We start from the raw sequence: 27,750 nt of genomic DNA, 5'->3' as shown, positions 1-27,750 counted from the left end.
AAAGGCAACAAAAACACTATTACACACATTACGGGTAGTATTTTTTACACTTTTTATACACAAATGTTTAGACATTTGCAAATCAGTTTTTTTTTTAATAAAAAGACCCCTTGGTTTCTCATGTGCTTTCATAAAACTTGATGCCTGCTTATTAAAGCTGGTTCACACCAGTTCCCCAGTGGTGCATTTTAACAGCCCATTCATTTGCCAGCCCAGTCTGATGAGTGCACCAGCATGTACACTGTTGCAAAAAAAAAAAAAAAAAACATTTACTTTCATATCATGTATTGTCATCAGAATGACTTTTAAGTGGCTTATTTATGAAAATCTGAAAAGTCCTGTTCAAAATCTGTGTGAAATTGAGCTTTCCGCCACTGTAATCCTTTCTTTTCAGTGGATTTAAGAAAAGACATTTGTTAGCACAGCTACTGTAATTAATGGTGGTGGAAGGGACAGTTTTCTTAACCTTTAGTCCCAAGCGCTGCTTTATATGGAATTGCATCGCTACTGTGGTTCCCAGGTTTAGTAGGATCCAGAGAATCCAGAGGCTGTAAGTGGCAACTGAGGTCAAGTGCTGAGCCCAACAAAACCTATAGTACCACTTTGTAGCCCTGTGTGACCACAGAGCTTTCACATTGTGTACTCGGCAAAGGCTAGTGCTGACACACAGGAGTATTGCTATCTCCTTTAACCAAAAATCTCTAGAGCAATGTGACTTTCACAGGGTATATAAGCCAACAATCAGCCTTTCTCAAGTACAGCTTCCATTCTGACAAGGTGAACAGTGAGCAGCACAGTTGTGTCACCAAATCTCACCCCAAATACTGTGAAATTAATGCAGGCACAGTACCATAGATCTCATACTGCAGATATACCGCTATGAGGCTCAAGGCACAGAACTGCACTGATATTGTTTTAGAGGAATATTTTCGCCATGTGCTTATATTTTGGTTCTGGTGCACAGTAATATTTCTCCTGACGAAACTCACTTTGATGAGCGAAACATGTTGAGTTTTTTGCACCTCCCCTTGTGTTCACTTTGTATTTCTTTGAGTTTTTGCATGCCATTATTAGGAGTAGTATGAGGGCTTTTATCCTAGCTGACATCTGAATAGAGACACTGGGGATGTGTGCGTGCATACTGTATATATGCTTTTGATTTTCAACTGAGACCAACAAGTGGCTTGGATGCATGACACCATACCACGGTAAATGGCCAGTTGATTTGACTTTGCTTTTGATATATACCCTCATTAAATTAGACCAATGAGATATTCTGTTATCTATGTATACCATAGAAATTGGTCAGTTAGCCAAATATTGATATTTCACAGGAGCAAGGTAGAGATACTGCCACCTAGAAGAGCTGGGTGGATCTTTTTTTGACTGAGACCAATGAGTGGTTTGGATGCATGACATCATACCACAGTAACTGGCCAGTCAAATTGCTGTTTCTTGCTTTGTATGAATATCCTTAGTGGTATATACATCACGTCATATATCACGTCATAGGAAGTGGCCAGTCAGACATTGACATTGTTTAAGGCAGGCTTTATAACAATTATGAACTGCTCAGCATTGTAGTTGCAGGGCTTTTTTTCTCAAAGAATAGGTGTAGGAACTCAACCATGCCCGCCACACACACATACCTGCCAAATGGCATCAAATAGTAGCTCTTCCCTCTGCATACAACCCCCTCCCTCCACTGCCCTCATCCCCCCCCCTCCTTAAAAGCTCCACCATCTTTCATACCTTTGTTGCAATATTAAGCTGAAACACCTATCCGGCTGTAGTACCTCCCAGTGTTACCAAGTGATGGTGGTGAGCAGGGAGCAGAAGACCTGAGCCAGAGGTGGTGGAACTGAGTTCCCCCTAGTTCCTGCTGAAAAAAAGCCCTGTGTAGTTGTATATATATTTTGACTGAGACCAACGAGTGAATTGGATGCATAACACCATACCGCAGTAATTGGCCAGTCAAAGAGCCCTTCCTTTGAACATTTATCTCCATACTCCTTACTATTGGAATTTATTATATCCCCAATACTTATATACTCCATCCTATAGGTACACACAACACATGTTTGATTTCCATTACATATTAAAACCATAGTGTAAGTTATGTTACTCTCCTATTGGTTTTAGGTGCTTAGACATGTGCACCCCCCATTAGTTTTTCAGAAAAAAATAAAACTGCTTAGACATAATAACATTTGTAGATGTTCCCAATAAGACAGCAAATCTTCACTTTTTTCCGTACATTTTAATGACATTTTTTTTCAGGGAAAAACAGGTACAGAATACAAAAATTTTAATTAAAATAAAATGACAGGCATGGTTATATAAATGGTTCAATATATATGCGGTGCTACCCCCGTAGGAGCTGCTGGTATTTATGCCCTGTGTCTTCCCCACTTTTGCCCCACAGCCAGGCACAAGGTAAATTCATATTACCAGGTGCACACACACACTTCCACTCGTTGTCTTCAATGACCAGTCTAGGTTTTGCTTTTGTTGTTTTATTTTTGGAGAACTTGGATAGGGATAGGAATTTAGTGGGATACTCCAAGAATCAGAATTATTCACACTTCTAGTGAAGTCCTTGCTGATCGCAGATAGCAGACTTCTTCTTAGAAATAGCAAAAAGTAGTTTCAGGAGTGAGCAAAGTTCCTCAGTAGTAGTAGTACCAGGGCAAAGCCCCTCGGGTACAAGCCAGTTACGGCAGACTGTTTGGCAGTCTAAAAGTAGAAGAACTGAGCAAAGTCCTACGCAGTAGCAAACAGTTGGACAAGCTCTTCAGAACACAAGCCAGCGTTCCCTTGTTCAGACCCTCAGCTAACTATATAGCACACCAGAAGGGGTTAAAAGCAACCCCTGGGCCTCAGACTGGTGTTGCTTTGTGCCCTGTTTGCAGCCAGGCTGCAAAGGCTGCACTGAAAGCGGAGCGGTGGCCGAGCTGAGAGATGACATCATCTCTCACCGCTGCCCCGCATCATCGCCGTTCTCACTCTTACAGCATGGAACCCAGTCCTGCAACTGCGTATGTGCCGGTTTCCCCATTCAATTCGGATGCCGTAGCGATGGGGAGAATCTCTATTAAGAGGGTGCATGTAAGTTTTTTTTTTACTGCAGAAAACAATAACTTACAAATTTGCCTTCAATTCTTAAAGTGATAAGCTGCATCTGGTTTTCGTGGTGGCAGACTACAGTGAGAAGCTACATTTGGTTGCAACAGTGGAAGGTGCATCTGGTGGCAGGGTAGTGATAATCTGCATCTAATGGCAGGCCGCAACAGTGACAATCTACATCTGTGGCATGATAGTGGCAAGCTGCATCTGGTGGTAGACTGCAACAGTGGAAGGTGCATCTGGTGGCAGGATAGTAATATCTGCATCTGGTGGCAGGCCGCAACAGTGGGAATCTGCACCTGGTGGCAGGATAGTGACAAGCTGCATCTGGTAGCAGGCTGCAACAGTGACAATCTGCATCTGGTGGCAGGTCGCAACAATGACAATCTGCATCTGGTGGCATGATAGTGGCAAGCCGCTTCTGGTGGCAGGCTGCAACAGTGGAGGATGCATCAAACAAAAGGTCCACACTGCTCACAGGTGAGCCAACTCCAACAGCATGACCTTCTCACTGCAGGGTGCTCGCCCAGTCGCAGTTGAAGCAATAATGAAAGGAAAATCTGGATGGCTGCACACCAAACTGAGATCCAAATGCCTTTATTCACATATAATCATGAAGAACGTGAAGAGCACTACATGTAAAAGCAAGGGAGGAACAGCTTACATGTTTCACACACAAATTGTGGTTTATCAAAGCCCCCAAAGTGGAAGGTGCATCTGGTGGCAGGATAGCAATAATCTGTATCTGGTGGCAGACTGCAACAGTGGGATGCTGCATCTGGTGGCAGGATAGTGTTAAGCTGCATCTGCTCACAGGCAGCAACAGTGGGAAGCTGCATCTGGTGGCATTATAGTGGCAAGCTGCATCTAGTGGCAGGCTGCAACAGTGGAAGTTGTGTCTGGTGGTAGGATAGTAATAATGTGCATCTGGTGGCAGGCTGCAAAAGTGGGAAGCTGCATCTGGTGGCAGGATAGTGACAAGCTGCATCTGGTGGCATGATGCAATAGTGACAATCTGAATCTGGTGGTAGAATAGTACAAGCTGTATCAGATGACACGCCGCAACAGTGACAATGTGCATCAGGTGGCAGGCCGTAACAGTGGGAAGCTGCATCTGGTGGCAGGCTGCAACAATGACAATCTGCATCTGGTGGAATGATAGTGACAAGCTACATCTGGTGGCAGGCCCCAACAGATACAATCTGCATCTGGTGGCAGAATAGTGACAATCTGCATCTGGTAGCAGACCGCAACAGTGGAAAGCTGCATCTGGTGGCAGAATAGTGACAAGGTGCATCTGGTAGCAGAATAGTAACAAGCTGCATCTGGTGGCAGGGCGCAACAGTGACAAGCTTCATCTGGTGGCAGAATAGTGACAATCTGCATCTGGTGGCAGCTCCGGGCTCTCACTAATTCTGCATTATGGTGAGTAAAACTATTTAAGTATGTATTATACGGTAATAATAGAAATAATGCGCTTCAATCACCCTGATACCACGGTGTCAGGATGATTAATGCGCTAACACAACACATCCCGATTGCGCCCCCCTCCCCTCCCCCTGGTCCTTGTTCTTCCACAAAGCCGGTCTCTGGTGCCAATAAGGTTGGGGACTGCTGCTTTAGGTTGTCTGTACTCACAAAATGTCAAGGGACCCAGGGACAGCTGGTAGCCTCCTTCCAATTTTCAAGTGGCACTCTATACCAGTGGTAAACGACCAGATCTTAAATAGACAGCCTCTTCAGCCAGCTCTCTGTAGAACCAGGGTCACTCTCACTAATTTCACGCCCTCAGGACTCCCACCTGAGGCCTCATGGCAGCTCACTCTCTCGCTTCAGGCCCTCAGGTCTCCCACCTGAGGCCACATGGCAGCAAGTGCTAGGGGAGGCAACTAGCTCGTGCAATACTCTTCTAGGAAAGAGCCCAAGCCCATGTGCTTCTATATTATAGATACAGTCACCTAGCATGCCTAGGGACACTACTTCTTGTAATTGGCCAGGGCTGTGTGAATATTCATGCTCCCATCTGCATGGTTTCTGCCTGCTATCCAGAACTTCCCCTAGTTACTTGGATACAGGGAAACCTAAGACAGCATTAACAGCACCAGAGCACACTGAGCAGGCTACACTAGCTGATCATAGCGCTCTGTTAAGTAGACAGCAGTTAAATTTACCTAACTGTCCCTCTGTTAAGCAGAGAAATCAAAAACTATTCTACACTAATCATAGCACCTATCTAGGAGGGTGCTACATACAGTATATTCACCACATACAATATACATTGGATTATGCCTCAGTAATAAAGTTCTGTTAAAGTCTATAAACAGCAACCAAGGATTGTCAGGTCATTTTGCATCTGGGATTTCCTTCATGCATTCCCAAATGATAATTTTGCAATAAAGAGTGATGTGGTAAAAAGTGTGCCCTATTTGTCCAGAGCAGTGGTCTCCAGACTGCAGCCAGGGGGCCAAATGCAGCATTTTGCTTGCCTTTATCTGGCCCTTGGGGCACTATTCCTCCCACTGATATGAGACACTAGTCTGTCCTCTGACACCAACAATGGGACAACATTTCTCCCACCGGCACCAATAATGGGGCCTTATTCCTCCCTGTGATACTAATGATGGGGCTCTATTCCTCCTCCTAGTACCAAATGGGGCGATGTTTACTTTCCCTGATGCCAGATTAGAGAAAGGAGAGTATGATAACAGTTGGAAACAGGGGGCAGAAGTAAGAGTGGAGCGAAAGAGAGAAGGAAAAACAATACAAACTTTAAAGTGACACTAAACAATATCCTCTGTCAAAAATAATCCAAAGACAGATCCACGACTGTCTGCTACTGTGTTTTTCTGCCTCTCTGGAATGTTCCCTGTGATCTGCCAAACCTCTCCTTTTCCCCCTCACTTCATATAGTGAGATTATAGTTACTGAAAGTAGCCACCCTTTAATAAGGAATCAGATCACAGCAGCAAGACAAAAAAAAAAAAAGAATTTTGAGAGGAGGCTAATGCCGCGTACACACGGTCGGACTTTTCGTCTACAAAAGTCCGACAGCCTGTCCGACATACTTCCGACGTACCTTCGGCGGACTTGCGGCAGACTTTCTTACGAACGGACTTGCCTACACACGATCACACAAAAGTCCGACGGATTCGTACGTGATGACGTACACCGGACTAAAATAAGGAAGTTCATAGCCAGTAGCCAATAGCTGCCCTAGCATGGGTTTTTGTCCGTCGGACTAGCACACAGACGAGCGGATTTCGGGGTCCGTCGTACTTACGACGTAAAGATTTGAAGCATGTTTCAAATCTAAAGTCCGTCGGATTTGAGGCTAAAAAAGTCAGTTGAAAGTCCGGAGAAGCCCACACACGATCGGATTACCAGCCAGCTTTAGTCCGTCAGCGTCCGTTGGACTTTTGTAGACGAAAAGTCCGACCGTGTGTACGCGGCATAAGAGTAATAGAAGGTACTTTTCTAAGATAGGAATTTATACTTTGATAGATTTTTTTTAAACCAGAGTTTAGTGTCACTTGAAGCAAACATTTTCACAGTTTTAATTTAAGTTTAAACCCGAAGACTTTAGTTATATTTTGTGGTGAACAGCTGGTGCTGCACTATTTAAGGATCAGTAGCACTGGGAAAAATGCTGGAAAGTTATTCTCTAGTCTTTCCCTCTATTTCTAATAAAAATGTACATAATACAGATACTGTACATATAATCAAATCTTCTGTAAAATTAAAGCGGTAGTGAAGACTAAAGAAAAAAAAAATGGTCCCCCTGCAAGTAAATGGCATAATGTTATAGGCAGGCCATACACGGTGCAAATTTCTTTCCTGCAAAAATAAATTTGCACAATCCCCCCATCAACACAGACAGTGTTCACAGGGGAGTCAGCAACTGTCTTCTCCCGATGGGGGTGGGCAAGGGAAGCCGTCCCCACCTGGAGAAGACAGTGATTATAGCTAGAGGCTATAGGAGCTGCTAGCAATAATCGCAAGAGAATCCAGCAGACTGGTTGTACCCAAGTTGATCAACTTGGTACATTCAGTCTGCCCATTAACGGTCAGCAGGACCCGGCAGGAAATTAAAACCGTGTATGGCCGGTGTTAGAATGTGCTACATGCTTGCACATTATGACATACTTACCTGTAAAAGGTATCCCTCCAGCAGCATACTGTCACAGCTGACAGGGATTCCATCTTCACCCGGTCTTCCTTCTGGATTCACGGGCCCTGTCTATTTGAATGGGCAAGCCCCAATGACGGCACACATATGCACGGGAGTCACAATCACGTCACAGCGCTCTGGATTGATGGCACATACAGCACACCCTCACTTCAGAGCGCAGTGTACATGCACCAGTGACATCAGCAGCTGAAGAAATTCTGAATATCTCCTAAACAGTGCATGTTTACGAGTTATTCATTGTACCTGCCTACAGATAACCTTTATTATAAGCTTACCTGTAGGTACAAATGACCAAGCGCTGTTTACTACCATTTTAAAGCATTCTCTGTCCTAAAATAAAGATGTACTGTAAATGTTGGAATAGACTATAAGCCCCTGTTCACACTGGTGCAATTTGACAGTTCCAAATCGCATGACAAGTCGCACCCTATTGTCAGCAGTGGAACCCGTTCAAATTGCCGCAACTCATGTTGTAGCGACTTTGAAAAAGGTTCCTGCTTTACTTTTTGCCGATTTCATTGCGACTTAAATACACTTTTGTTGAATGAATTCACAAGCCACAATGAAATCGGCAGTGCAAGTCGCACTTATATGCGGCTTTGAAATCTCAGAGGTAGCGCGATTTCAAAGCCACACCGGTGTGAACGGGGCTTAATCACTGTAGACTATAGACTATACAGTATATGCAAAACCTTAATTAAGGCGTAACCAACCATTAAGGAACAGTACAAAGGATCTGGTGTAGTAAAAGTAAACACTAACTGAATGGCATATGCTAAAAGACTATATGAATTACTGTATTGTATTATTATGGACCAGACCTGTTCAATGTGTACACCACTGCTTATAGTCTTTTTTGTAAGGCCGTGTAATGCCGCGTACACACAAGCAGACTTTTCGACTGGACTGGTCCGACGGACTATCCGACGGACTTTAAACGGACTTTACCAACGAACGGATTTGCCTACACACGATCACACGCCTCACGTGATGACGTACGACCGGACTAAAATAAGGAAGTTGATAGCCAGTAGCCAATAGCTGCCCTAGCGTCGGTTTTCGTCCGTCGGACTAGCATACAGACGAGCAGACTTTTCGATAGGAACTGGGTCTGGCGGAGTTCCAACGTAAAAATTTGAAACATGATTCAAATCAAAAATCCGTCAGATTTTAGACCCGAAAAGTCTGCTGCAGGTCCGATGAAGCCCACACACGGTTGAATTTTCCGCCGGACCAGTCCGGTCGAAAAGTCTGCTCGTGTGTACACGGCATAATAGAGAGATACCGCAGGAGCACAAATGGGAGGCAGGGCTAGTGCATTGTCACCTTATAACAGGGAATGAACAAGGACCTTCATGGCAGGATCACCAGCTAATGTTTTAGTAAAAGCTGTAGATTCAAAATAATTGAAAATGACTTTTTAATTTACATTGACATATTAACCCTTATACAGTATGATATTTTAGTGATTAGATTTATATATACTTAGAGAGCTTAAAGTGACCCTGTGAGGTGTTTACAAAAATTATAATCGCTCATTTAGCTCCTTAGGCGTATCAAAGAGCTTATCCCACCACTATCAGCAAAGGTTCCTGCCGCGGACCCCTATTTACTGCAGGATACAATATGACATTGGGGTCATTGGGGGGAACCACAGTGACCAGCTCTTCCACACACTCAGAAGTGTGAGATGGGATCTGTTCCTGGGTGCTCTGCTACAAAGAAACATTTTAGCAAGCTGGCTACCAGACAGGTAAATAAAAGCTATTTTCGTTGCAGGGTATTGCGATTGTAACTTTCTTTTAACTCTGATAGGGTTGCTTTAAAGTATTGGGATTGAACTGGTTGCAAAGAATGTTCTAGCAGTGCTGAAGAATGTTTTGCTGGTGCATCAGTGCTTTAGAAGAGATGTTCCTTCTTTTATGGACCCCCTATCAAAATATGCCTTCAACGTTGAGTACATGGGCTAGTATCAGCATGGGGTAGGGACTGCATGCTTACAAGCTTTCAGCCATGAAAATACATGTCTTTATGACTATTGTGCTGAACTGGTATCTCAGGGATGGGCTTTTTATTTTTAGTGTTGAAAGAAAAAAAAATGAAAAGCTACAAAAAATGTAATATAATCAACAGCACTGTACTGTTAATTAAAAAGCAGTACTGACAAGATCCCAAGCATATATCCTATAGAAAAAGGTATAAAGAATATACCACAATCCATTCTAAAATGGGTATCATAGTGAAAACGCCACAATGCTGAAAAGCAGAGAAATATCAGATAAAAAGCTTTCAGTTTTTAATATTAAATGAAAAAGATAGATCCTTTTTCAATTGTAAGCTCTAACGAGCAGCTCCCTCTGATTCCTTCTGTATTGTAACTGTACTGTTTTCCCTAACGTTGTAAAGCGCTGCGCAAACTGTTGCCGCTATATATATTCTGTAGAATAATAATAATAATATTGCCAATCTGGCTGGTTATTTTGGTTTCAGATCTGTGACTCCTAAATACTTAATAAAGTGGATCAAATAAAACAATGCTGTCTTGATTTTTTATAGGAAGTCACCTGAAAGCTGGTGGGTTGATTCTTTTTTTGGTTTCATTGTATTCTGGAAAGTTAGACGTTAATGAGTGGACCTTTTTTTTTTTCAGAAGCACAACAGATTGACTGGTTTTAAATGTACCATGCCATTCAGGCTCCTGCACTCCTGTCTGTATTCTATAAACCTTGATTTTTTTTTTTTTTTTTTTTCAAATGGAATCTAAACTCTAAAACCAGAAGCAGAATCCATGGCCTGGGGTTTCGTAAAGCGGTGCTGGAAGTTGCCAAGCCAAGCGATTTGCTGCAGACTGTCTCTGCGTAGAAGCTAGCTCTTCACTGACTGAGGCTGGAGAAGGCAGTGTCTTGTGTAGAATGTCCTGATTCCTCCCCTTTGGCTTGCCAGCACCTCCTCCACCCTCCCTGTCCCTTTTCTCGTTTCACCTCCCCATTCAGACATCTCTGTGTAATTCCTGCCTCCAGGTTTTCAGTCTGCCTCACTGTAGCATGGTGAAAGCAGAGAGGGAGGCAGAGAAAAGCTATCCAAAAAGCAACTGGATGATCAGAGCGAAGAGAGGACCTAGGGAAGCAGTGCACAACTGCGATACTTCCCAAGTCACAGCTGCACACTGTCACACATGGAGGGGAAAACATGGCTAGGATAAAAAAGGGCTCCCCACAATGAGGACCTGCACAGGATTAAATAGGGATCACTGTATTTAAAAAGAAAAAAGAACTGGACCTATACTGGAGTGGCACATTGGTTGGCGGATCGCTACAACCTTTCATTTCGGAGGATTCTTGACCCCTATCTGTCTTATTTGATGTTGTTTCCTTAGGATTTGGCTAGCTAAGGCATCATCGCAGGATAACGTGAAGGGCGATCTGCAATGCCCTTTGCCAAGCGGATTGTTGAGCCCCAGTGGCTGTGTAGGCACGCTGTCGCCCAGGTTGAAGGGAGCTGTTCCAGGGATCAGGGGGATGAGCAGCGGCAGCACCACCGGGGGAACTCGAGGGAAGAATTGTCGGCTAATGTGGCACCTTCGGCGCAGGTGCCCTCGGAGGAGAGGGAACCCTTGCCCGTTGACAAGAAGGATAAAGATGTGGCAACTTTGGATTTGTGCGCGATCAACAACGTTGCGATGTCGCGGATCTTACGCCAGCTTTCGGATATGGCCAGGCATGCCTGCTCCATATTCCACGATCTCGAAGCAGAAATTCAGGTCACTGCCAGGCGCGTACGGGCGCTGCAAGGAAAAATCGGTACTGTCCAGCAGGTTGTCAGTAGCTTGGATCCAAAGCAGGAGACCGTGCGTGAGTACATCATCTTAGATGTCATTTTCTGCCGTTGTCTTTAGCACTGTACTGGGGGGGGACAGGTGAAACAGTTCAGGCCCCTTTAAAACCCAAAAGTGAAAAAAAAAAAGTCTTAATTGTTTCAAAAGCACTCATTTCCTAGCCTTCCTGTGACCTCTTCATTTTAGGTACCACATTGCTTATCTTATGCTAATAAGTGTCCAAATGTTTCATTATCACCTCAGATGCTACCAGGGAAGGGAGGGAAATCTGCATTGCTGCTCCAGCAGCAAGAGGAGACAACAGCTGCTCAGTGCCTTGGATTTGCTCCTCATTTGCTTTAGAAAGGCCATTTCTCCTTCAAGGGACCTGTAAAAATGATGTCTGCTTTATATGAACAATAAACCTGTAATTAAAGCCGGCATGGGCCTAAGAGGTCCAGCATCCTTCTTGTAGGACCACTGGTGATAGCTAAAGCTTACTGACTTCTTCACATTTCATTCTGTTGTAATGGTGGGGGACCCACTGCACATACACTGCCACTGCTATGTGTGCTTTAGGCACAATTTCTTATATACATTATGTGTATTATATGCAAATGTTTATGTATTTTATACAAAAGTGCCAAGGCTATTGCTATAGATTTTCCTGTACAAAAGAATGATTATAAATAATCTGTATTATTACAGATGCTGTTGATTTGGTGTGCTTATAACATAGGATTTCATCATTTATTGGCTTGCTGGATAAAAAGGGGAATGACTGTTAAGCTTGCCAGCTTTCCATGAGAAATATAAGAGCATTGCTAGTAAACGGTGTAGGCGCTTTGAATATATTGTGATTCAAGCACTTGTCCTTTGAGTGACTCGGTATCATGGATTTCCCTATGAGTTGTATCTGGGAGTGCACTGTTGCTGCCCTTGTATAGCTGCTGCTTCCATCTGCAGTATCTTTTCATCTGTCTGCGGAGAGAGAACTATTCACAGCCTGGTCCATCCCCTGGCTACAGACAGGCATTGGTTGCTTTGTATAGAAGCTGGATACATGATTTTTATCAGTGGTTTATAGGTAACATGCAGGTTTTAACCCCTTCTTTTACGGCAAGTGTGAAAATCATTAGAGCTAACAAGAAAAAGGACACTTGGTTCTGGCGAAGGGAATCTAATCTATGATATTGCTGATTAAGCTGCACATTAACCTTCGCTGTTCAGCGAATGACAAATACTGTGCCAGGATCTGTCCATTTCCTTCTCAGCGTGATTTCCCTACGTATGTGATTTATTCCGGAATCCTGATTGTGGGTCGATAGTTGGGTGTGTATGAGTTTTGCCTGTTTCCCTCATGCTGTAGCAGGAATGATGTCAGTGGTGTGTGCCTTACATAAGAAGCCTTCTCTAGGCTCCTGATTTTGCGGAATCACTGGGCAGATGCTGAGGACTGAAATCTCAGCACCACTGAGGTGGCAACGTTGAATGATCATTCATGCTCCTAAGCAACAGGAAGGAAGAGGGTATGGTTTACATGATGATAGGCTCCGGATAGCCAATCAGAAGGCAGAGCAATTATGGTAATTTTGATATTAAAAGCAGTTCTCAGATAATACAACATCCTGGTGTTCTCACAGAGACAGAAAATATGGAGCTGAACCATGGCATCGAATTGCTGCACTACCACACTGCTAAGGCTCACGTGTCTGGAGGAAGGGGACCCCCCATGATATGGTGGTTTTCAACCCAGTGGGCCCAAATCATGCTAATTTGTCATCCATGCCATATATTATGAGCAGTCCTGCATGGTGCATCAGGCTAACCTTTGTAGTATGAGCATAGGAGGCATGGGGCTTTCACCAGCTCCAGACACACCATGGTAACATCACTAGTCTCCAAGGAAGAACGGCTGTCAGTTTATTAGGAGCTGTGGTCTGTGGAAAAGGATAAGACATCTTTAGATATTTTTTGAATCCAGTATTTATGTAGCACTGACATATTATCCAACAATTACATTAGTCCTTACCACTCAACAAAAATTTCAGACGAATGTGACCTTGGATATATCACACAAGTACTTAAGGATATATAGTAAGGTTTGTGAAAACTGGTCTATTAATAAAAGAATCTTTTACAAACAATAACTATTTATTAAACTAGGGTATATATATTTTTATTAGTAGTATTTATTTTATAATGTCTCCATAAGATTCTTGACAGAGAGGGACAGAGGAAAACTGATTATTATGACAAAGTAATGTTCGATAGCTCTACTTTATCACATGATCAGCGTCAAATGACAGTGATCACCAGCTGTCATTGGTTGTATACGACGCTTAGCCATGACCTTGCATGTTTGTAGCAGTCATTTTTCGCCCATTAAAGTGCAAAATTTTGTACACACTGATGCTTTTCCTATGGCACCGGTATAGCACAATGTCAAATAAGGATTTTTGATTTGATTGGGGAAGGCCCAGTTTGACAGGTGTAGATCTGCTAAAGATAGTTTTATTTTTACACTGCAGTGCTCATTATGGAAAGGGTGCCCAACATGAATTCAGTCTTGAAGGCATCTTGTGCACAAGCACTTCATGATGACCTTTGACTTCTTTAGGTCGGATGTCATGTGTAAAGTGCAACTGATGTGTGACAGTCTGCCTGGAAAAGCTTGAACAAGTGTGATAGTGCCACAATTAGACATTCTTTCTTCTTAAAGGCCTTGCTTGGAGGATGAATATAAGAATGTATATACATCAGGTGCTGCATGATGGTCTGGAATATTTCCCCAAATTCTATCCATTTAAGATTCATGTCAAGAGGTTCGCAGATTTTATCTTAAGTCAGTTACAGTACATAATGGGGATTCCCCAACATGTACACCTGTTGTGCTTACAGTTTAAATGGCTTCCCCTCAAACTGTCCTGTGTGTGTGTTGTGTTCACTATGTGTTCACTGTATTAGGAAGATTAGATTGCAAGTCCCTTAGGAGACTCCACATGTGTTAATATTCAACAAAGAAACCTGGGTGGTGTTTTATATCTATATAAAATACACTGATTCTATGTACAAGGCTCATTAGCAGGTTTAGGATTTTTCATTTTATTTAGGGTGTGTATTTATCTTTGGCATTATTGGCAATAAAGTCTGCAATTTATGTTGCTCTACTGGGTTTCTTGTCTAATACCGCAGCAAATAAAATATGGATCTAGATACTGGCCAGACTGGTATGTAGTAGCTGCTGCATCTATCATTACTTTGTATGTGGGGTTATCGGTTCACATAATTCAATCATTGTGAAGGTACAAGTGAACCTGCTGATCACTACTCAGAGATGTTACATATTCTTCATATTACCTGATATTCATAGTGGTATAGTTAGTTTTTATATGGTAAGCCACCATGAACAAGTCACGGGCTGGTAAGCAAGAGGTAAGTGGGAATAGTGTGTAAGTAGCACTCACTTCATACACCATTACTTGAAAGTCAATGCCAAATGGTACTTCAAGGTCCTGCTCCCTTAGATCACTATATAAGGGCCAAATGCATGAAACCTTCCAGGAAACTCTTCACTAACTAGTGGAAGTGAAGCACAAGCCATGGAAAGTAAAAGTCAAGCAGATCAATACTTTCATGGCGCAAATTGGAGTAATGGGGTCACTTAAGTGTAAATTACACAATACTTCTCCTTCCCTCTGGCTACTAAGATCCCTGCTAGCAACATTTGCATGGATTTACCCACTGAACATGTTACCTAGGCCTTTCCTTGCAGTGCTCCTGCTGGGAGAAGCTTTGTCTTTCAAAGACTAGCACTGGGTTCCTGCCAATGCAGTGTAAAGTCATGCCTAGCAAAATCTATTCCACTCACTGCAACCTCTCAGACTTGGCATTTAGAGGTGCTAAGCTGGTGCCAGAAATGCTCCCAGTGTCCATATGTAGGTTCCCTTTAAAGCAATAGTAAACTCTCCTGATTTTTTTATGTGCCTACTATAGGTTTATGCCATAATGTGCTAAAATACACCAGATACCAGCACATTATGCCAGACTTATCTTTCAAAACAAGCCCTCCAGCAATGAGCTGCCATTGCACATGGTTCTTCCAGGTTCGCACTCTCTGGCCCTTTGAATGGCCGGCCCGCAATGATGTCTCTCCCATGCATGCGTAGGGGAGTCACTATCACTGCACAGTGCTCTCTACATTCATGAGCTGGCGCAGATGAAATATCTCCTAAATGGAACAAGTTTAGATGATACATATAGGTATGACTTATTATAAGTTTCAAGGTTCTGCTCCCCAAGATCACTTTATAACGTGCCAATTCTATGAAACATTTCAGAATAATCTTTACCAACTAGTGGAATTGAAGCACAGGCTATGGAATAGATACATTACAGGAAGGCAAAAAAGCACAGTGGAGTTGATTTACTAAAACTGTAGAGTGCAAAATCTGGTGCAGCTCTGCAATGAAGCCAATCGACTTCCAGGTTTTATTGTCAAAGCTTAATTGAACAAGCTGAAGTTAGAAGCCGATTGGCTACCATGCAGAGCTGCACCAGATTTTGCACTCTCCAGTTTTAGTGAATCAACCCCATAAAGAAACAATTTCATGAAATATAGATTACAGAGCCATTAAGTAGCAGATACGTATGGATTCGATTTTTGAGAATAAGAATCTTGGTTAGTGTCACTTTAATAAATAATATAGAGTTACTTTGGGACAGTAAGGGAAAAAAAATCCCTATAGGTTATAAACAGGCTGTAAATATCAGACACACTGGAGGACATTAAAGCAAGTAATGACATCATCTAGTAGGTCAAAGGACTCTTTATTCTGGGCACACCCTAATCTGTTTCTTTTTCCTCTTAGAATGTGGGACTTTTCGCTAACATAGCCCAAGCCCATTTTTTCAACATCAGTTTCTTTCCAAAAATAAGATATTCCTCTATTGTTCCCAGCTGCAGCAACAGACGGAGTGCACAGACAGAACATTCGTAGGCAGCTTTCATTTATTTCAAATACACCGCTTCAAAGAAACAAATACCTTTCCCAAAGAATTGCCCGGGATCATTTTTCACCAGGGTGGAGTCAGGAGCTGCAAGTGACTTTGCTAGAATTCTTTTCCCTTCTTAATTAATGGTTTTCTGTGTTGCTTTATTAAGGAGAATCTTTTATTGTGTAGTACACATTGGTTACATTTACAATCACAAGTCAGGGGTAGTTTTCGGGGTTCATCGTCATTTAATTTACACTTCAGGTGTTGTATGGCTAACAGCTTTGTGCCTAATTGTTAGAACTTAATCTGCCACAAATGACCTAGAAAACCTCTATAGAATTCCATCTTCCAACCTTAGGAATTGGGTTTCAGCCATTTCAAAAGTTTAAACATGTGAGCCGAACATTTAAAGTTTCTGGGAAATGACTGAATGTGTAAAAAATGCCTTCCAGTTCCACATCTATTTTATTTAAATAAGAATTTATTTTAACAATATCTGAAGGCAGTATCCTGTACTGGAGCAAACCAGAAGAAATGTAAAAGTGAGGGGTTCCTAAAGAAATTTTCACTCATGTAAAGTGAATCCCACTTAAACCCCTTAAGAATAGCAAGAGAATAAAAAAGAAATTATATTAAAGCGGTGAGAGAACAAGAGAGACCAAAAAAATCTCTCACATGTTCCAGGGACGAGGCATAGCGTACTATAATATGTCTGGGGTAGCCATGCCATGTGGACATAACCTAATTTGTTCATATTAAAGCAATGTTCCAGCCTCCCCCTTCAAAAATTAAAGGTCAGCAGCTACAAACACACTGCAACTGCTGACTTTTAATATTAGGACGTTTCCGTGTCCTGGAATCCAGCGATGTCGGCACCGCAGCCAATGTTTTCATCAGCTGTCGGGTGCTGCCGCTGCCATTGTCGGTAAGGGAACCCAGCCATGAAGCCTTGTGGCTTCACAGCTGGATCCCTACTGCACATGCGTGAAGCTTGCTGCACTCTCTTACTGGCCCGGCAGCAGGGGGATTAGGAGGGGGCCGAACTTGTGACATACCTCGCCGTGGCAAATGTATAACCCGCTCCCCCCCCTGAAAGGTGGCAAATATGGCACCAGAGGGTGGGAGGAGACAGATAAGCGGAAGTTCCATTTTTGTTTGGAACTGCGTTTTAACCTCTCTTGCACATGCTGTATATAATTGGATGTTTGAAGCAAGCATGCGTTCCCATCACTAAAGTCACTATTTCTTTAAAGGTGAACTCCTATGATATTTATAGATATAAAAAACACAAATTAATGCAGCTTTGTATTCATTAATACATCATTAAATGTAGTTTTTTTTAGACTGGCCATGTAAGTACCTGAACATGGTTTAGTATTAGCCTCTTGCAATCCCCTGTACAGTAGAATTCAGACTGAGAGAAGAAAAACAGCACAAGGAGCCATTCAAACAGTGGCATAACTACCAGGGTCGCAAAGGTCTCACTTGCGACCGGGTCTTGACATTCTGCCACTGTGGGGGGAGCCAAGACAGAATGAAGGGGGCCCTTTGTAGAACATGTGAAACACTCCCGCTGTGGGACTGTTATAAAGGGCCTAGGGATCAGTGGGAAGGGCTCCTGGCTTGGAGAGATAGGCTCTGGCTGGGGGGCAGCAGGTTTCTGGCACCGGGGCCCTGAAGGTTCTAGTTATGCCTCTGCATTCAGGTGTACTGAAGAGACTTGCTGATAGAAGGAGATAGCAGAGTGATAAAGACATGCCTGCTGCTTCGATTTTCATTGTCTAGTCGCAGGGTGGGTTTGGGAAAATGCGTAAACAGAAGTGAGCGAGAATAGGTCCCCTCCCCTGCAAGACAGTGCTATGCTCTGTGGGAGAGCTATGCAAATCTCATGCTGGGGTGCACAGTAAAAAAAAACTTTTGTAGGTAAAACAGCTATATATATTTAATCTGTGTATTTAGATGTTTGTCAGAAAATTTAGTCTCTACCCCATCCCTGTTTGTTCAAAAATACACTCCAGTTGAAACTGAAAATGCAATTTTGAGATAAATAGCGGAAGATCAGCCTATCTGCTTCAGGTTTTCATCTATGTATTATTGTAGTGCACCTGTCCCCTATTTAGGGTTCCTGAAAATGCTTGAAATGCTAGGGTGCCCACCGCAGGTTCTTCCTGCTTTTCACATACAGATTTCCTGATGTTAATCAGATGTTGGTATTATGAATTTTCTCGCTAATCATACTCAGGCCTGTCCTGGATGTTGAATATGGATGGTGATGCACGAAGCAGATCGCGGTCTCAAAGACTTGCACAACACAGGCTCCAGGATGTATAATCCTACAGCCCTCCTGTTCACTGTGGAAATCTGGCTGCAGTGGATGTCAGAGATTTCAGAGTGAAGGCAAGTGAACTTTCTGTCTTCAGTACAGTTACAATGTTTACTTGATAGCATTTGTAGCTCATTAATTCCCTTCTCTTAGAATTTCTGTTTAAATTTCCCTTCACATGACAGGCTGTTTTTAGTGAATAAAGGTCATCTTCGCCAAGAGTGAAAAATTTTGCACATCAATGACCAATGTTCCACTGAATTTATACTGGTTCTTCGATTTCAGAAATGTCAATATATATATATCTATATATATCTATATATATATAGATATATATAGATATATATACACACACACACACACACACTATATTACCAAAAGTATTGGGACACCTGCCTTTAAACACACATGAACTTTAATGGCATCCCAGTCTAATGCCCGTACACACGGTCGGATTTTCCGATTGAAAATGTCCGATCGGAGCGCGTTGCCGGAAATTCCGTCCATGCGTGGGCTCCATCGGACATTTTCCATCGGATTTTCCGACACACAAAGTTTGAGAGCAGGCTATAAAATTTTCCGACAACAAATTCCGATCGTGTGTACACAAATCCGACGGACAAAGTGCCACGCACGCTCAGAATAAATAAAGAGATGAAAGCTATTGGCCACTGCCCCGTTTATAGTCCCGACGTACGTGTTTTACATGACCGCGTTTAGAACGATCGGATTTTCCGACAACTTTGTGTGACCGTGTGTATGCAAGACAAGTTTGCGCCAACATCCGTCGGAAAAAATCCTAGGATTTTGTTGTCGGAATGTCCGAACAAAGTCCGACCGTGTGTACGAGGCATTAGTCTGTAGGGTTCAATATTGAGTTGGTCCACCCTTTGCAGCTATAACAGCTTCAACTCTTCTGATAAGGCTGTCCACAAGGTTTAGGAGTGTGTCTATGGGAATTTTTGACTATGCTTCCAGAAACACATTTGTGAGGTCAGGCTTTGATGTTGGACGAGAAGGCCTGGTTTGCAGTCTCCACTCTAATTCATCCCAAAGGTGTTCTAACAGGTTTAGGTCAGGACTTTGTGCAGGACAGTCAAGTGCCTCCATCCAAAATTTGCTCATCCATGTCTTTATGGACCTTGTTTGTGCACTAGTGTGCAGTCATGTTGGAACAGGAAGGGGTCATTCCCAAACTGTTCCCACAAAGTTGGGAGAATTAAATTGTCCACAAATGTCTTGGTATGGTGACGCCTTAAAAGTTCCCTTCACTGGAACAAAGGGGCCAAGCCCAACCCCTGAAAAACAACCCCACACTATAATCCCCCCCCCCATCAAATGATTTGGACCAGTGCACAAAGCAAGGTCCATAAAGACATGGATGAGCGAGTTTGGGGTGGAGGAACTTGGCTGGCCTGCACAGAGTCCTGACTTCAACCTGATAGGACATCTTTGGTATGAATTAGAGTGGAGACTGCGAGCCAGGCCATCTCGTCAGCATCAGTGCCTGACCTCACAAATGTGCTTCTGGAAGAATGCTCATACATTTCTATAGACACACTCCTAAACCTTGTGGACAACCTTTCCAGAAGAGTTGAAGATGTTATAGATGCAAAGGATGAGCCAACTCAATATTGAACCCAATGGACTAAGACTGGGATGGCATTATATACTGTACATTAGCTAAAGGGTTATATATAGGGTTGCTATAACTTGCTTGCATGTTATATATAGCTCCCATCTACAGCACCCAGAGACCCCCAAATGAAGTCAGACATACAGTGATCTCACTCTCTTTCGCAATTCAAGCTGTGGGTCGCCCTGTCTTGCCAGAATGCAATTGAAAAATGAACCCATGTGATAAACTAGATGCAATCACTGTTTGGGTATTCAGACAGCTGCAGGTGCTGCTGCAACTGTCTGAAGACCACAGCTGACAGGGGAGATTCCTCCATCCTCGCTATGGATGGGGAATCAAGTGATTGCCCCTATGGGCTGAACAAGAGAAATCTAACAGTGTAAGGCTAGCTTTAGATATTTTTTTACAAGCCTACACTTTTATACTTTTCTAGCAAAGGCATCATTAAATATGTTGCTGCTGTTCTGAAAGCTTGCCGCTCAATACAGCTGTACGGTCACACGCTTGTTTCTGGGGCTTCATCTTGTGTTTTATCAGGTGGCTTAAAGTCATAGGACACTTTGATGTCCAGGGAGTTATTTTACTAATTTTAAATATAAGGTGAGGTCACAAAAAAAAACACATGGTATGATGATGATCACACTTCTTGGTAAGTGTAGTCATCTGGCATTCATTCATACTGATGAATTTATGATCCTCATAATGAGATTTTGACCCCTGATTGGCAGAGGTGTAGAAGGTCAAAAAGGTGTAAACGCTGGAATGCAGTGATATTTACCTATGTCCAAATGCAGTTCAGAGGATGGCTGCATGTAACACTGACCTGAAGTTCAATACTGAAATCATTCATTCTTCTGTTCTTTTTACGACAGGTCTGTCATTTGGAAGTTAAAGACCCACATATTTTGTTCTTCTAGATAATACATTTACTAAACCGAACGTTCAATTATATTTCACCAGTTCTCTCTTTTACCATATCTAAACACAATATTTAAATTACTTTTTTGCAATACAACATAGTATTCAGTTACACTGGAGTAACATCAGCAAAGAACATCAGAAAAGATACCTACAAGAACCTAACCTATAAGTGAATCAGCTAGAAATGAATAGGTGTTAGCGGGAAAGGGATACGGATGGAAATGGGAAGAGGAAGTGAGTGCCTCGGAACCAAGGTAGGTTACATCAGGCCCAAAGGGCAAAGTCAAAGATGTGAACCTGATGTCAGTGCTCAACTTGAAATCTACAAGTCTATGGGGTTTATTTACTAAAGGCAAATCTACTTTGCACTACAAGTACACTTGGAAGTGCAGTCGCTGTAGATCTGGGGGAGACAGGCAAAATAAAAAACAGCATTTTAGCTTGCACATGATTGGATGATAAAATCAGTAGAGTTTTCCCTCATATCAGATCTACCCCTCCGATCTACAGCGACTGCACTTCCAAGTGCACTTGTAGTGCAAAGTGGATTTGCCTTTAGTAAATAAACCCCTATGTCTGCCAAAGTTCCACTTATTGGCCCAGAATCTCTTTCTTCAGCATATATAATGATATATATGTATAATAATAATAATATACTGTATATATATATATATATATATATATATATATATATATATATATATATATATATAGAACAAATAGTAAATATAGTAGAAAAACCATCCACTTCCTTGCAGCTCTCTCCAGACCAAGGAATCCTCAAAAAACCCTAAATAAGATAGAAAGTGCACTGGCATAGTGTATTAAACTCAAAAAGCTTTAATTAGTTAAAATAAACATTTTGTACTCAAAAAAGTGATATAAAGACACGCTGCTTCTTACACAATTTCCATAGGGAATGTCTCATCAACTAATGAGTGTGCTCATCCGTCCATTTCAATACAAGCTATAGTATAATTTCTAGACAACCTCTAGTATGCTGGCTAACACATTTCAAAGGCATGCCTCTTCATTAGAGCTAACTCTCTGAATGCTAGGAGTGCCTGTTTCTGCTGTGAAGGAAAAGCCTTGAAACATGTTAGCTATTATACTAGAGGTTGCTCTTCCCGATGAAGCACTAAAAATCAGATGCGCACACTTGTTGGTTGATGACACGTGTACGTCTTTATATCACTTTTGTCAGCACATTATATTTATTTTAACCAATTTTTTCAGGATCTTACACTATGCCAGTGTGCCCTCCATGTTATTTACATTTTTTGCAAGGGGCAGTGCATATCAGTTTCATATGTTTACCAAGCAATGGTCAAAGTCCATGTAGGGAGTGCGAAACTCACGGACCCCATATTTTATGCAATGCGGACATTGTGTCAGAGAATTATGCTTTCAGTTTTTCATTGGAGAATATCCGATGAATACTAGTTTTAACCTTTAACCTTGGATAATGAGAGTGTGACTGATAGCCAGGCTTTTGCTATAGTTTGGCTGGTTGCCATCCAAACATGTGTCATAAATTTAAACTGATACTTCAAGAGGCAATCTGGTTTGAGGTTAAAGGGTTAGATCACCTTTACCAAAAAACTGCCTATGCAGATAAGGAGTGTCTGTAGATATAAACAAACCGTGCAGCTCTGACTAAAGTTAAATAATGTCCTTTCTTTAGATTTAGGCCATTTATGTATCTTCTGAAACCTGACTGGAATACTTTCAGGATGTTGCTAAATAAGGCCTAGTTTTTACTGCTCACCTACTCCATAAAAGGAGAAAGCTTTCAAATGCTGAGCTCAGAGCTGCTATGTCAGGGGAGAGAAAGAGCATGTGAGGGGGTTTGAATCACCAGTGATGGTGGAGGCAAACAGTAAAAACTAGGCCTCACTTAGCAACATACTAGCAACATCCTGGGAGTATTCCAGTCAGGCTTTGGGAGGTATGTAAATGGCCTACACCTATAGCAAGGGCATTATTTAACTTTAGTCAGAACTGCACAGTTTATTTTTATCTACAATCACCTCTTACTTACATAGGCAGCTTTTTTTGTAAAGGTGAACTAACGCTCTAAGTAGTGTTTCACCTGGTAGTATAGGGATAGGGGTGCCTAACAACGCAGCTGACCCGTTTTCAGCAGACAGTGGGCTGAAGCCAGCTGTCAGCTGATGTCACAGAGCCAGTCCAGGCTCGGGAAAGATCATGAACATATGGTCGGGATCTGCCCACATGCCTGGACCGGCACCTGGAGTGAGCCTCTGAAAGTCTGAGCCATCCGCTCCCACCCCCGACCCAACCGCAGCTTTACGCTGCAATTAGTGCCGGGGGGTGAGGGCAGAGCAGAGAGCCGGTGACTGATAGTCACTAGCTCTCTGCTCAGGGTGCCCTGAGAACCAAGCCATCGCTTGGCTCTCAGCGTTAAGGTCGGGGGGGGACAAATGCAACTTCAGACCGATACCGCATCCAGCTAGGTAGGTGTGATTGAAAAAAAAAAATCCCATACTTCTCTTTTAAAGACTGAGGTATGAGTCTTTTATAAATAGGATAACACAGCTTAATTAAAATTATATATGTCAATATATTTTCATTCACTGGCACGATACATTAAAAATCCATGAAAATGTTGGGATTAACGGCATGGTGAGTGTACAATCTTATGACCCAATTGTCCCAATTTACTAATGTTTGAAACAGGTTGACACTATTTTTGTTGTTTTGACAAAAAAAAGTATGATTCTGCATCATTATTTGTATCTTTTATCATATGTTGATTATTTGTAAGGATTCAATTACAGTAGTTTGTTAGATTTAGTTGGGAAATCTTGTCAGTATTTTCTCTAGTTTTAAAAAATTTAAAGGGGAAATTGGGCCAGTGAAAACAATAATAACAATAACAATAACAATAGTAATAGTAAAAAAAAAGACAGTGAAATGTGGTGACACAGATAAAAAAAAGCACATAAAACCTTGAGAAAAGTTCCTTCCCCACCTTCCTTCCACTGAAAACAATGGATTAAGCTTAGACTAGGGTGGCACATCTTCTCTCCTCTCTTGTCTATGCCTCTGCAAATTAGGAAAATGCATCTTAAAATAGGACCAGTTTAAAAATATAATGTGTCTGCCCTCCTGCCACTCCTTTCCCACTTTCAGCTGCTATATAGCTATTAAGATTGTTATACAATATATTATTGTCTTTAAATGAATATATACATTTCCTTTAAGTAAAAAATAGAGTTGTTGAACTCATTTGTTTCCTGGTCATTACAATAACACTGCCAAACTTCCCATTTGCTCCTTCTGTGAACCAAGCAAATGTCCACATTGGCCTCAGTAAATTGTACTCCCTATGAAGCCATGTCTTGTCAAAAATAGTGCCTTTAATCCATCTGTGCTCAGCCTTTGTAGCCACCATACAGTGAAACCCAGCAATTGAGGTGCAGCTTCTTACAACTTTGGTGGGACAAAGCATTAAGGAGAACAATAAAGTGTAAGATGAAAAAGAGAGGAAGGAAATCGAGCCAGAGCACAAAGATGTCCTGTTCTCTGCAGACACCCACCATATTCATCTTAGTTTAGAAGTATATAATAAAACATTTGCAAACATCAGCACTTATGCTGTAGCAGTAGGACGCTATGGAGTTGATTTACTAAAGGAAAAGAAACTGTTCAATATGTAAGGGAAGTTGTGCTTTGCATAGGAATTTTCCCCAGAGCTTAGTAAATGTGATGAAATTTCACTTTGCAAAGAATACCCTATCATGTACAAAAACATTTTTGTTTGCTCATGACTGGATGATGGAGAACATTCCTTTGCAAAGTGAACAGTTTATTTACCTTTAGTAAATTGATATCTACCTACAACATTGTATCTATCTATCTATCTATCTATCTATCTATCTATCTATCTATCTATCTTAGGGTGACCACATTTCCAAACTGCCATTCAGGGACACCCCCCACCCCCGCAACCACGCCTGCCCAAAAAAAGATGGTTTTTGATACTTTTTTTTGCCAATTTTTGGGGGAAAAAAGCAAACAGTGGTCTTAGATTGTAAGCTCTAAGGAGCAGGGCCCTCTGATTCCTACTGTATCAAAGTGTATTGTATTTGTACTGTCTACCCTCAAGTTGTAAAGCGCTACGTAAACTGTTGGCGCTATATAAATCCTGTATAATAATAATAATAATAACCACTCCTGCAAGCCTCATCTTTGGAGCAGTGAAGGAGCGCTGTATACACTGCTCCTAAACCGCTCCTATTCAGTGATCTGAATGGGCACTGTTGCAGAACCACGTTTTTAACCCTATTTCGGCCGCTAGCGGGGGTTAAAACCGCCCCGCTAGCGGCCGAATAGTGCGGCTAAAACGACTGTAAAGTGCCGATAAAAATAGCGCTGTTTTACCGCCAGCACCTGCACCGCCCCAGTGTGAAAGGGCTCTTATATGTACGAACACAACACAACGATTTTTGTAATCCTTGTTATTATATAATAGTATGTAGGCAAACTCTTCAAGGTACAGTCCTTCAGTGGGATAAGATGCCTTATATCAGACATCTCATCACACTGAAGAATTGTACCTTGAAGAGTTTTCTTTCCATGTAATACCAAGGATTACAAACATTGTTGTGTGGTGTATATATTGGAGCATTTTCTAAAACACCAAGCAAGAGGCTCCTCCTGTGGGGTGTCAATGAAAGCTACTTTATTTGTATTTTCAGCTCAATAGAACTTGATTTGGAATAGATAGCCAGACTTTAGGTGCCACACAGAAATACATATGTAAAAAAAAAAAGGAAATGTTATTGTTACGAACATACAGTATCTAGAAGGAACATTGTTAAAAGCAATACATGATTGCATTGCAATTGCAAGCATGCATGTTCTCATAGAATAGTGAGTACAAACCTGGAAGTTTAGCTGGGGGCCCCCCTCAGGGCTCAGGCACTCAGTCGGGTGGCTCGGGTCGCGGCCCTCGTGGGGGGGAGGAGGCTCAGGAGGAGAAAAGTTGGGCTGCTGGCAGTGGCAATGCGCTGCAGGCAGCGGGAGTAGTCGACCCCAGGACTGGCAGTGGGCACAGGCTTCTCTGGATCCTGGCTTACCAGCAGTGCCACTACCAGCAATGCAGAATGGACTGGAGTCAGGACTCCGGAGAAGGAGATAACAGAAGACGCTCTGGCTTCTCTCTCTCTCTCTCTCTGCTGCTGCGGCCAGAGGCGGAGAAGGAGAGGAGGTGGGTGGACTCCGAGCGCTGCTCAGCGCAGGGCAGCTCTGGGTAAGCCTCGCTCAGCCGATGTCACTGGTTGCTAGACGCGAAGCAGGGTGGCCCTAGCAACCAGTTTGGCAATATTTATCAGGACGGCGGTGTGTTTTTTTTTTTCATTCTGGGAAACTGTATTGTCCCGGAATGAAGGTGCCCGGGACACGGGACACAAATATGAATTAAGGGACAATCCCAGGCAATCCGGGACAAGTGGGCACCCTAATCTATCTATCTATAATTGTTTTATCTATCTATATTTTCTTTCTTATATACTGTATAGTATTTTCTTAATTATTTATAGGATAACAAGCTTGAAGGGATTTATGTATTTATGTATTCATTTTTATATGATGTCTAATAAAGTGTTAGTTGCAGTACATTTTTTTGTAGGCCAAAGTCATGTGTACACAAAATAAAGGAAAACAAAAGCAGTGTAACACATTTCCTAAGGAGCCAACCCTACAGGCACATGTCAGCTCTTCATTAAGAAGTGTCTTTTTGTTTGTCTTAATCAGCTTGGAGGATAACTGTGAAATTCCTTTAACTCCTTCATTGCTGAGTTCTGTGCCGTATCCTGCAGATTGTTGCCTGTCCTGAGCAGATCAAAGGCTAGAAAGAATGAATAGACCATTTAGACATTTGCTGTCAATCAGACACTGTGTCAGTGGATACCGGAAGAAATTGGGTGTGGGATGATGGACATTTTTTTGTGAAACATTTACATCTCCTAAAGATTTCCTTAGATGCCTTAGTAGTGACGTAGGGGCCATTTTAACACAAGGGAATTTCACTGTATACAGATTTTCTTTTATGTTGCTCTGATCCCTCCGGCATCTTATTGGGTAAGCACAAAATACCCATCTTTTATACAGAAAATGACTGTGTCAGAAGATTTATATTTTCCTTTGATGATTCTTCTCCCAGAAGCACAAGGCCTAGTGCAAATTACTTAAACCAACACTAACCAGCTTTAATTCCTCCTAGTCTTCCTCTTGTACTGGAAAGTGTACCCAAACAGGTTATGGTGAGATGGACCTAAATGAACCAAAAATCTATATAGTAGGCCAGTGTAATGCACAGCGTTGTACTGTCTGGTAATAGTGTGATCATATAAGCAACCAGTGCAAACATGCATATATGTTGTGATTGTTGCTCAAAATAATCACATAGCAGTCAGATCTTTGGACCACCTCTCATGTCTATGACTAGCTTAAAGCTACACGTAGATTTTGGTTGGTAGGTCAGGTTGGCACAATCAGACCATTCTCCATAGAGAATGTCTTCAGGGCTAGACAGAGCAGTTCATCAACATGTAATCTTTCCTATGAAGAAGGAAATGATCAAAAATAGGTCACAAGATTATACATAGTTCTGCATACACCATTCTGCGTCCTCTTCGTGGCTTGACTATCAGTAAAGTGGCTCTGTTGCTATCTAAATGACATTTTTGAAAGTTGCATGAAAAATAAGGATT

At 42.2% G+C, this 27,750-nt stretch overlaps 1 protein-coding gene across 2 annotated transcripts in view; it reads left to right on the top strand.

The window, feature by feature from the left end:
* The first annotated feature begins 10,311 nt into the window (after positions 1-10,311).
* NHS (NHS actin remodeling regulator) overlaps positions 10,312-27,750 on the top strand; it is a 263,463-nt gene continuing 246,024 nt past the window's right edge. For both annotated transcript variants that reach the window (XM_073615178.1, XM_073615177.1), the window contains exon 1: positions 10,312-11,166. In XM_073615178.1, coding sequence (XP_073471279.1) covers positions 10,743-11,166 — 424 coding nt within the window. In that variant the 5' untranslated portion in view covers positions 10,312-10,742. The remainder of the gene's footprint in view (positions 11,167-27,750) is intronic.

The sequence above is a fragment of the Aquarana catesbeiana genome, linkage group LG02 (assembly GCF_042186555.1).
Source record: "Aquarana catesbeiana isolate 2022-GZ linkage group LG02, ASM4218655v1, whole genome shotgun sequence".
Classification (NCBI taxonomy): domain Eukaryota; kingdom Metazoa; phylum Chordata; class Amphibia; order Anura; family Ranidae; genus Aquarana; species Aquarana catesbeiana.
The sequence above is the reverse complement of the archived record's forward strand: the minus strand, read 5'-3'. Positions and strand labels throughout refer to the sequence as shown.